This window comes from Parasteatoda tepidariorum, chromosome 9, assembly GCF_982258835.1.
Source record: "Parasteatoda tepidariorum strain Cologne lab strain chromosome 9, Ptep-v5.0, whole genome shotgun sequence".
In the NCBI taxonomy this organism is placed as follows: domain Eukaryota; kingdom Metazoa; phylum Arthropoda; class Arachnida; order Araneae; family Theridiidae; genus Parasteatoda; species Parasteatoda tepidariorum.
Genome location: NC_141763.1, coordinates 43646908 through 43659316, shown reverse-complemented (window position 1 = coordinate 43659316; position 12409 = coordinate 43646908). Strand labels below are relative to the sequence as shown.

Here is a 12409-nt window from a genome sequence, read left to right as displayed (position 1 = left end):
GTGCTTTAAAAAATTCTATCTCTTTCAATTTACTACAAATAAGCTGTTTAAATTTTATAAGAGCACATTAAAACTTTCAACTAGTTTCTTCCTTGTATTCAAGTGAGGTTAACTTTATTTTATGAACTAACATTTTGGTCATTAGCCATTGACTTAGTGGAAACTTCCGTGAGTATAGTTAACAAAAAATGTTCTTACTCCCTAGCTCTTAAAATAAACGCAACTACATTCAACGAAAGCGTTGTTTTGTATTATTTGGATAGGTTATTTGTTTCAACGCACTTTCTTTATTTTCTTGAAAATTATTAAATGCTATTTTTAACTGTTTGTGTTTATAAGCGTATTGTAATCTTTTTCATTATTATACTTAGCAATATATACTATTGTATTTATTGCATATTGCATTTACGTTGTCATTATTGTTTACACAAAAAATATTTCATCAAATCAGTTTTATTTAGTAATATGCGAATTAATTTATCAGTTTTGATCAGTTAAAGGTTATATTTTAAGAAGAGGACAAAATGCATTCCTAATAACTGAAAAATTAAAAGGTATATGGCTATAAAATATCTTTGTCTTGATTCGTTTAAAGACAAAAGAAATATACACTATAAAAAATTCCTTACCGTAAAAAGTACCGGCACTTAGCGTGGTGGTATTTTTTAACGTAAAATCCATTTTTATCACAACATGCTACAGAATAAAAAATCTGATTACCGTAATTTTTACAGTAATAATTACCGTAAAATCACTGAATGACTCTATTAAAAAATATTACTTTAAAAATTACGATAAAAATCGATTTTATGGATGATGCTCACAAAGTGGCGGAATTTTATGTTGTAATTTGACCCAGGATTTTTTACAGTGCAGCGAAAAGGAAAAACATTTCACAAAGTTCATTGTGTTGATGCCTTTTTCTAATTTGTAACCTAGACCTCTAAAAAATTTATTCACCGAACTCTTTGTTTTGCTTTTTTATAATTTGTTCCATTTACCACTAAAATAATTATTTCGTAAAACTTATAAATTTTCCCGCACTTTCTAATTAAATTGAACAAAAATTTTATTTCCCAGACTTAAAGTTTTGTATCCACTTTCCAATTAAATTTTATAGATTTCTGGAAAAATATTAATTTTCCAAATTTACAATTTTATCACTTTGTTTAATTAGTTTCCCAAGCTATTGAAACAAAAACCTGTTCTCCAAATTTGCTGTTTTGCCACCATCTTTTTTGTTTCCGAGACAACTGCAACAAAAATTTATTTACCAAATTTATTGTTTTGCATTTATTTTCTAGTCAGTTTTCTGAACAGCTAAATAAAAAAAAAAGAGATTGTTTTTGCATTTTTAGTTATTTATTCATTTTTTTTGTCTATACTTAGGTTTATTACCTAAACTGCTGAAACACGCAGTTATTGAACAAACTTATTGTTTACTTTTCAACTTATTGTTATTAACAGTCATTAGTTATTACAAACTTATTGTTATTTACCCTTTATTTTTTTACTACACGGAGGAAATGATTATGGTGAAATTACTAAACTGTTTGCTAATAACATTTCTGGTAAAAAAAAAGAACATAATTCTGGTTAATAAGACCAAAATATACGATTTTTAAACCACTTATTGGGTAGCTTTTCCATTCCTATGGTATACCAAGACGTATTATAATCGTATAATCATACATGATATTTATAATCATACATGGTAACCGCTATAACGGTTTACCAAGAATTTCAATTTTCAAAATTATAGTTCGTATTACCAAACATTTAGTTACCAAACATTAAAAAAATACAAAACTGGAAACTAAATTTATTTGGATAAATGGTTTTTATGCCATGCTCCAAGAAATCATGATATAATTACCAAATTATATAAATGAAATTTTGCAACAATACAAATTACATTAATTATTAATGACATTAATAGCAATATGTTTATAATATTGATATCTAGATTCTCATAAATTAAAAAAATATTTTAAGGAAAAAAATTTTGGAAAATATTAATTGTATTTCATGGGGAAGAATTTCTGATAAGATTACCGTACTGTATGGTAATGACATTCCTGTTTAAAAAAAACATAATTTCAGTCAAAAAATTGCGGTATTTAAACTATTAGTTTAGTAATTTTTCCGTTCATATGGTAACGGCTTACCAGAAATTCTGGTTTTTAAAATTATAATTCTTATTATCCCACATTTAGTAAAAAATATAAAACTGCAAAAAAAAATTATCAAATAAATGATTATTATGTCTTGCTCATATCATGATCAAATTACCAAATTTTACCACATTTTCCAAATTTTATCGCATATTATGAAACCAAATTTTACCCCATTACCAAATTTTATCACATATTATGGAGCATTTTACCACATTGACCAAATTTTATCTCTTATTATAGAACCATATTTTACACTTAGTTTAATCAAAATCATAGACAAAGCGTTTCGACAAAAGTTTCCGAGCTTTCTGGTGTTCACATAGAGCTAGAAATACGGTAAATTTTGCCATATTCTTGTAGTTTTGACCATACTTTTATTCTCAGTATAGACAGCAAACGTAGAATATATATAGATGCTTTTATTAATTTTTATTACGAATGCGGTATTAAATGTGTTATCACCTACCTTCTCCCATCTGTTCTAAATAGATAATCTGTGCATATTTAACTAACAACATCTCAACAGGGAACATAGTTATTGCAAAACATTTTTTATAACGAGGACATTTGTCTTTTTTTATAGCAAGATTAAATGTTTGTTGATTTATCCGTTGTTTTATATTTAAGATAAATTTGTTTACTTGATTGTATATTGGTAAAACGTAACATGAAGAATGCAGTTTTTCTTATCTGAATTTTATGCAACTTTCAATTCATTCATATCATCAACTCTCAATTAAACTTTTTTCACAGTCTATACACTTAATATATATTATTTCAACGTTAAAATGTTGTCGGATAATGATTTTCTTTTCCATATATGCACCATAATCATGATTCACTTTTTTTTATTTGAACCGTTTTTATTACCCAATTCGTTTTTTTAATATTATCGAAAAATCTGATTTGCTTTATTTGCAACCAGTAATTGCTCAATGTATAATTATTATTACTTCTTTGTTTGTTTACTATAGTTTGAAATTATTGTTAGCTAAACGTGGTTTAATTTTATGCAGTATTTCCCAGAAGCGAAGTTCGTAATCGGTTATTTTCGGAACATTAAATAACGTACATACTTTACGTTATTTAAAATATGGTGTTTCCATAGAGCCAGAAACTTGGAAAATTTAACCATGTTCTGGTAGTATTGACAGCACTTTTTTTCCCAGCGTACTGACTTGAAATTTCACGCTAATAACATACATATGTACGTTATAAACTTTAAAAAAAAACTGCACAAACAATTAATATTTTACCAGGAGCACTCTTCATACACGGAAGAAAAAGATCTGGTTACATTAACGTACTGTATGGAAATGTTATTTTCTGGAAAAGAAAAACATATTTCTGATAATAAAACCAAATTATATAGTATTTATAATCCAGTCATTTGTTAATTTTTCGTTAATATAGCGATGGTTTACCAGAAATTCTGATTTTTAAATTATAGCTCTCTTTACCAAACATTTAGTAAAAAATACAAAACTGAAAAGTAAATTTAGCCGAATATATGGTTTTAATACCGCACTCAAATAAATCATGATAAAATTACCAAATTTTGCCTCATTTATTAAACTTTATATTGCATATTATAACATTATATTTTTTGAGCAATTTAACCAAAATCACAACCATATTTACCAGGGGTCTGTTTAGAAGAAATTTGGAACCGTTAACGTACCCTTCACAAAATATCTTTTCATAAATACGGAACCTTCACAAAATATTTTAACTTAAAAACGGACCCTTCACAAAATATTTTAACTTAAAAACGGACCCTTCACAAAATGATTTTTCTTTTAATCGGACCCTTCACAAATTTGTTTATCTTCACTATTATTTTGTTAATCGAATAAACCCTTTCCAGGGCGGTAAACAAGAAAGATGGATGTAAATGAATTAAGTTTTGTCTTCGGCAGACGATTCTTCCATTATTCGTCCGAAATGAATATTCTACGTTCAGCAGTATAGGCTAAATACCAAATATTTGTATGTTGCATCTCTAATTTAGAAGCAGCAATTGTTGTTTATTTTTTAAAATTTAATTTTTTTAATTATAATTTTACAGTGTTGAGCATAATCTTGTATGTCTTCACAATTTAAAAACTCCTTGAAAAAGTTTTTTTTTTGCAATAACGGACCCTATTTGCACAAATTCATAAACGCGGACCCTGGTTGAAAGAATGTGAGTAATTTTTTTCACAATTTCACGAAAAACGGACCTTTCACAAAGTGTCTGGACAGACCCCTGTTTACTGATCTTTTTGGTGTTTCCATGGAGCCAGAAACTCGGTAAATTTAACCATATCTTGGTTCCTAAACTTTCTATACTTACAATTAATTAAAGTTGCTATTCACAATAATTTTGTATGGAATTCAGAAATGACTATTTCTATTTCGGAGGCAGACAATCAGACGCTGTTGGCCGGCAACCTAGTCCCCCTGGTGCTGCTAGTATTGGTTGTTGGCGTGGCCCTCTTCTGGAAACGAAGGCGGCTTGTCTTCTTTTCTAAAAAGACCAAACATGGCAAGGCGGACACTATGTCTGTTGCGGACTGCGAAGTGGTCACTAAGTAAGTTATCAATTTCGATTTGCTCAGGGATGGTGTAAATCCTATAGTTTGTTTTAATCCTATGCACTGTAAAGTATTCTAAATCATACTACGGTAAAAAGTACCAGCTATTAGGGTACCGGTATTTTTATTGTAAAATCCATTTTTACCTGAACATATTACGGAACAAAAATATGGTATACCGTAATTTTTACAGTAATAATTACAGTGAAATAACTGAATCACTCTAATTAAATAAATATTACTGTAAAAATTTCGGTAAAAATGGGTTTTGCTGTAAAAATTGGATCGTACTTGCACTTTTTATAGTAATTTAAAATTTTATAAAGAATTTCTTACAGCGCCAGTGTGTAAAACATTTAAATTTTTAATTTTAAGAGAGTAAAACTTTTAATTTTTGAGTCAAACGCGCTAAGGGGTGAACATACACTTCATTCACATAAACGAAATATAATCTGCGAAGCTTGTAATCAAAACAAAGCATCCGGCCTTGCTTTAAAATTAAAAAAAGCAGAATATATGAAAGATTTTCCATCACAAATATCTAATATAAATAAATTTTTTGTCACCTTTTTGTTCTTTTACCAGCACTGTTACTTTACTTTAATAGGGTTTGTGGTGTGTTTTAGCAATGGTGATTTATAAACAAAATCTTTTATAAGTCTTCTTAAAAAGAAATTACGTATCACTCAACAAGATTAAAAACAAAAAGCTGTCGACAATGTAAAAAAAGTAAAATATGTGGGATGAACATGATGACAGGATTAAAACACGAAGATTACACGATTAATACATGAAGATAGTGATACATGATTAAAACATGAAGATAGTGATACTGTTGTTGTTTTCGTAGGCCATTAAGGCAAGGAGTGCGATTTATGGCAAGAATTTGACTTCTGTCACATCCATACGTCACACCCGTTTATAGGGCGGACCCATTCATGCATCCATTTATTCATCCACAGATCGTAATTTTAACCTAAACCAGAGAAACGATCAATCCCCAATTCAATACCCCAGAAGTATAATTTGTTATGGGAACATGGAGGACTTTGAGATCCGACAGATTTAACTTGCATTAGTCACCATTTACTACATGGAGTCTTCGGCTGGCTGGATTCGAACTCCCGTTCTCACGAACGAGAGTCCAGCGTCCTGCCAACCAGGCCATCCCGGCCAATACATGAAGATAGTGTGATAAATGATTAATGTTTGAAGATAGCAATGTATAATCAATAAATGACGATAGTGATTTATGATTAATATACGATGATAGTGATACAAGATTAATACATGAAGATAGCGCTACATGATTAATACAGGAAGATAGTGATACAGGATTAGTACATAAAAATAGTGATACATGATTAAGATATTAAAATAGTGATACATGAATAATACATGAAGATAGTGACACATGAAGATAGTGATACGTGAGGATATTGATACAAGAAGATAGTGGTATATGATTAATACATGAAGATAGTGATTCATGATTAGGACATTAAGATAGTGACTCATGAAGATAGTGATACATGAGGATAGTGATACAAGAAGATAGTGGTATATCATTAATACATAAAGATAGTGATACATGATTAAGACATGAAGATAGTGAAAACGTCATAAAAGAACGAAGTCCTGTCTATACCAAATTGGATGCTATATCGGCTAATAAAATTTTGATTTATTACAAATAAATATTAGTCCTATCTTTTTGAAAACCCCGTACTTTATTTCTTTATGAATATCAAAATAATGTTTAAGCAAATTTTCTAATTTAAATTAAAAATATCTGAAAATGTAAGCATAGAATTATGATTTTACATTTTAATAATGCTGCTTTTTATTTACTTTTATTTTCAGCCGTCCCGTGAAATTGAAAGATTTTGCCGATCATTACAGAATTATGTCTGCTGATTCAGATTTCCGCTTTTCTGAAGAGTTCGAACTTCTAAAGAACATTGGTCGTGATAAACCATGCAACGCAGCAGATCTCCCAGTAAATCGTCCGAAGAACCGATTCACAAACATATTACCTTACGATCACTCTAGAATAAAATTGATGCCAACGGATGATGAAGAAGGAACAGATTACATTAACGCCAACTACATTCCAGTAAGTTTTGATTGTTTATCTTATAGATAGAAAATAGAAAATCTTTTAATGGGAAAAAGTAAAAGTCTTCATCAGGACACATCCTTTACTATAAATAAATGCGATATTTCTAAATAAAGAATAATTATCCTAAGATAAAAATTATTCTTTTAAAAAATTTAGTTAAAAAACATTAATGAATATGAGAAATTTTGTTTTAATTTGAATTGAAATATCATTTTATATTTGAAAGACTTTGGGGAAATTTATATAAAAATGATACAGCGGTAAAGTTTTTGCATCAAATTTTTCTTAAGATTGTTTTGCGACAAATACTTTACAAGAATCAGAAATTTCCCTTTATTGAAGTTCGCAATAAAATTTCAGTCGTTTTATCCTGCAGTACAACTGAATTTATTTAATAGAGCTTTACACGAATTTTGATTTATGGATATATAGTGATAATATGTTTGAATCATCACTGTCGTGAATTTTATATAATGATGTGTTATATATAATGATAATTTATAACGATGATATTTTGAGTGCACGATATTTGTGATACGTGTAATATATAATGATGATATTTTGAACATATAGTGATAAGCCACAGCTCTTGCAAAGGTGAAATTTTTACGCTTAAGTATTTTCTAGTGTTGTTTCCAGAAAACTCAAAACTTTCTCTAATTACAACTAGAAAATAATACAATGTGAATAAGAATTTCACTGTCTATATGGAAATCGTATTTTTTTTTAAAAAAGCTAAAAATAGTAAAAATAGTATGAGTTATGTAAAAATGAGGCTTATCATTCTATTGCTCCAAGCGTTTCAAGTGAAGATTGCTAATTTGAACTCGATAAATTATAGTTTTATAACTTACATATAACTGTAAGATTCTCAAGTTTCAACGATGTAGTTTCAATAGAAACCTAACTAATTTAAAGCAATAGGTAACATAAGAAAGAAAAAATTAAAAAAAAGGATAGAAACAGAAAAAAAGTATTTTAAATAAATTAATTTGAATATGCTCTTAAATTAAAAAAAAACACACATATTAAATTTTTAACAATCAGTTTAAAATTCATTAAACTTTTTTGTGAAAATCCTGACTATTTTAAATTAATTCCAAACAAATTTTAGAGAAATTTTTACAAATTCGTGAAAAATTGCCTTATATTTTTTTATTTTCTTTTCAACAATTAAACATCAAAAAATAAAAAATTAGCATTTGCAAATTTTTTAACAATAATAACTTTATTTGTATGAAAATACATCCAGTCTATAAGCAATATGTCCCTATACCTATATACTAAACCATAATTATCTCTTATTAAGTTTGAGAAATGTGGCAATCAGAATACCGAAAAGATATTCCAGAAAAATCTATGACACTTCATGACTTAAAATAGAAACTCTTCACTTGAGGCTTTGACAACTTTATAAGTTAAATTCCGACGTAAATTTGGATTTGCTTGAGGCAATGCGGAGTCGGCTTTATTAATATGACCGGGAAATGGTAATGTTTATTTTTCGTCGTTTAATAAAATTATCATGCATTTTGGTTGCCATTTAATTAATATATTACTGTCTGTTTAATTCGAAAGTATTGGCGGAGCTCTTCTAGATGTATAAATGTTATTGTTTTATTCATTGAAATAAGGACTAATAAATGCTATTACGAATTTCATCGATGCTTAGTTTATTAAATTAATATTAAATTATGATATTAGGAATTTTGCTTGGTATTATATTATGATAAATGATATTTACTTTTCAGCTGCATTATCAAATGAAGTGAATATCTTTATCATTTAATCTTATAATTATTTACCTTAAAATACTTTTAAACAAAACTAAATAACGATTACAATATAATAATAATATCGATAATATATAAGTACATGCAATGCGTTAAAGATAAAAAATAAAGAAAAAACGCTTTATACTTTTGATTTATTGATCAGGTTTTCACAAAATATTTTATATTATTGTTCAGCGTGTTATATTATGGTTTAACACGCAATCATAATGGTTCGGGGATCTGAAGGCTGAAACTCATAATCTTTTAATAATAATTTCAGTTTTTGCTTATTTTATCTCACCTCCTAAACTATTAAAAAAAATTTTAAAATTAAAATGAAGAAATTTAAAATTCGTGTGAAATCAATCAAATCTCACTAATACGATAATACAACAATTTAATATAATAATGAATGAATATTGATGATAATATAATAATGAATAATTCAATAATACGAACTTTTTTGATAATACGAACATTATTATGTAAACATTCGAAACACATAACTAAAATTGCGTTTTGAAAAAGTATCACACATGTTTGGCCAATTGCAATTCACGCAATTAAAGATGCCAAAAAACTTTAACATAAATAGCTTTACTTAATTTGATACCTTCATCCTCATGTAACATGCTGCACCATCTCATTTTTATGTAAACATTCGAAGCACTTAACTAAAATTGCATTGGGAAAAAGTGTTACATACATGTTAGGCTGATTGCAATCTACACCATTAAAGCTGTAAAACACTTTGATGTAAATAGCTTTACTTAATTTGAAACCTTCATCATCATGTGAGATACATCACGAAAGAAGCTGCAAAAAACCTTAACGTTAAGTGGTATCAAGTTAAGTAGCTTAACTTAACTTGATACCTTCATCATGTAACATGCAGCCACATTTCATTGTTATGCAGCACCATCGCATTGTCAACATTTGAAGCACTTAACTGAAATTGTATTGGTATAAGCTATCACATACATGTTAGGCAAATTGCAATCTACACCATTAAACCTGCAAGACACCTTGACGTAAACAACTTTACTTAACTCGATACCTTCATCCTGATACAACATGCAGCACCATCTCATTGCTTTGTGAACATTCGAAGCACTTGAAAAATTATAGCAAACATTTTTGATCAATTGCAATTTACACTATTAAAGCTACATAAAACTATATTGTAAAGTTACCATACTTAACTGAATTTTAAAAAATGCAGTGTAAAGCTGCATTAAACTTTATAAATTTTTTCTTCAGATTCTGACTTTTTTTATTTTTACAGGGTTACAACTCCCCAAGAGAATTCATCGTGACTCAAGGACCCCTACACAGCACTCGTGACGACCTCTGGAGAATGATATGGGAGCAAAATTGCAGAGCCATTGTTATGCTTACTCGTTGCATAGAAAAGGGCCGAGAAGAGTGTGATCATTACTGGCCGTTTGATATGCAGCCTGTATATTACGGAGATATCCAAGTCATTCTCCTTAATGAGTCACAATATAGTCACTGGACCATATCTGAGTTCAAAGTTTCCAGGGTAAGAATCATAACCATTTCTAGATTTTGAAAAAATCATTTGTGTACTGTTCGGCGTTTTACATTGCATCAATTCGGTGTGATTAGTAGTGGTTTGTGAGTACCATGGACTAATATAGAGGATATCTATGGTGAGTACAAAAGTACACTGCGAGTACAGTGTGGTCAATGATAAAACCTTTTTTAACATAGAGAATGGTTAAAAGATAGTTCAAAACCGCCCAGAGGATGAGGATGAACCGGACAGGGAAATAAGGATTGACTGATTTATGTCCACTTGTAATGTAGGAAGCACTGATTTTCAAGTTTATTGTGTAGCATTTTATGGGTCGTTTAAATTCACACGTGAATCGGAACCTTTTGGCATTTGTTCTCGACCTAGGGTTGAGCACATGAAATTTTTCCCTGATTATTAATATTAGTTTTCATTTCTAAATACAAATTAGTTTAGTGATTTCACGCTTTACATGACCGTCCATTGAGGCAACGAAAAAGAAGATATGAATTCGCAGTTTATGGCGACTTCGAATCTAAGTAGCCTTATATATCTACTTGTTTTCGTGGTGATTTTAATGGTATATCATAATACATCACATAAGAATAAAATTCCTTGCTTTCAGCCTTTTAAGTTACGCAAGGAACTGTTCAATTAAACCTACTGATTCGATCAATGCAATGATGTAATCCACCACATAATTTGTTAACTACAAATCGTTTGTGCTATTAGATTTTTTTCTTAATTTTCCAACGTGACCTAGCACGTGACAGGGGAAGGTCACTGAAGGATAAGATTCCAGAAGATCCTCCAGCTAATGGAGATTTGAAAGTACAAAGCTAGTTTCTGCAGTTTGTTTGTGATCAAAAAATTTTTTTTGGTTGATTTTGGCTCTTTTAGATTTTTTTTCATTCAACCACGTAACCTAGACATGTGACAGTTGGAGAAACCCGAAGGATAAGATTCCAGAAGATTCTCCTACTCGTCGCGATTTGAATGTAGAGAGCTAGTTTCCACAGTCTGTGATCGAAAACAAATTTTTGGTTGCCACCTTTTTAGATTTTTCCCTTTTGTCACCTGACAGATAGAGGTCCACGAAAGATAAAATCTCCGATTTGAATTTAGAAACTAGTTTCTGTAATTTGTTTGTGGTGACCTAGCACGTGACAGGGGTGATCCCAGAAGGATTCTCCTGCTCGTAGTGATTTGAATATATAAAGCTAGTTTCTGCCATTAGTTTATAAACAAAAACACCTGCGAGATAACGCGCAGGATCGCGTGGCAGTAAGTGTTTTCGCGCAGCATAAAAGATGGGGGGAAACTACTTATAGGATCAGCAGAGAAGGAGATAAGAGTTGCTAGCTAGATTTATTAAGAATTAGAAGGCAAGAAGGCAACATTCATTCTTTCAATTTGTTTTTGAAGCGGTTATATTAGATCATGAACTGCCACCAGAAACAGAACACAAGTCAAGTAATGTGCAATCCGATAGAAATACCGCAAGAACAAATATAAAGATAAGGCTTAGTACACACAAACTCCTCAGCTTATCTATTTAAACTTATCAATCTCTACAGAAATGCCCTTTTAGTTCATTTTCTTTTTTTCCCACCATGTTAAAATTGGAGGCCGGTAGTTACCTACAAGATCCATTCCTACCCACAAACCATAACTGGGTCATTCTCACGAAAACTGTCATTTTCAGTTCATAAAATCCCAAAAAAGTAAAGTGAATAAAAAGCTCTGAAACTTTTTATATTAATAGAAATATGTAATGACATTATAAAGAAAGTATATATCCTATAAATTATACTTAATATTTAAATTAATTAATTTTTAAATAATTAATTTATAATTAATTAATTTATAATTATTAATAATTAATTAATTAATTTAATAAATAAATTAATTAATTTAATAAATTAATTTATTAATTTTTTAATTTATTTTTCAAATTAATTAATAAGTAAATTAACTATTTTCACTATTTAAAAAGTGAGGGAATGACACTAATAGTGAGGGAATGATATTTTATTTTAATACATGTTTTTATCTAAGTTACATCTACCTAAAGTTTGAAAATTATAACATACTAAGTATATCTAATATTTATTATAATTCAGTCTTATATATTTAATAGTTTTTACAGGTTTGGGAAATAAAATTGGCTAGCACGATTGAATAAAAAAAAAATTAATAATATACTCATCTTGAATCATTCC

At 29.1% G+C, this 12409-nt stretch overlaps 1 protein-coding gene across 2 annotated transcripts in view; it reads left to right on the top strand.

Moving 5' to 3' along the window:
- Nucleotides 1-12409, top strand: part of LOC122272304 (tyrosine-protein phosphatase 10D) — a 46993-nt gene that overhangs the window by 18688 nt on the left and 15896 nt on the right. For both annotated transcript variants that reach the window (XR_015429195.1, XM_087151690.1), the window contains exons 8-10: nucleotides 4585-4750; nucleotides 6617-6869; nucleotides 9936-10193. Coding sequence is in view for 1 of the 2 variants with exons in the window: in XM_087151690.1 (XP_087007816.1) it covers nucleotides 4585-4750; nucleotides 6617-6869; nucleotides 9936-10193 (677 nt within the window). In the remaining variant the exon portion in view is untranslated. The remainder of the gene's footprint in view (nucleotides 1-4584; nucleotides 4751-6616; nucleotides 6870-9935; nucleotides 10194-12409) is intronic.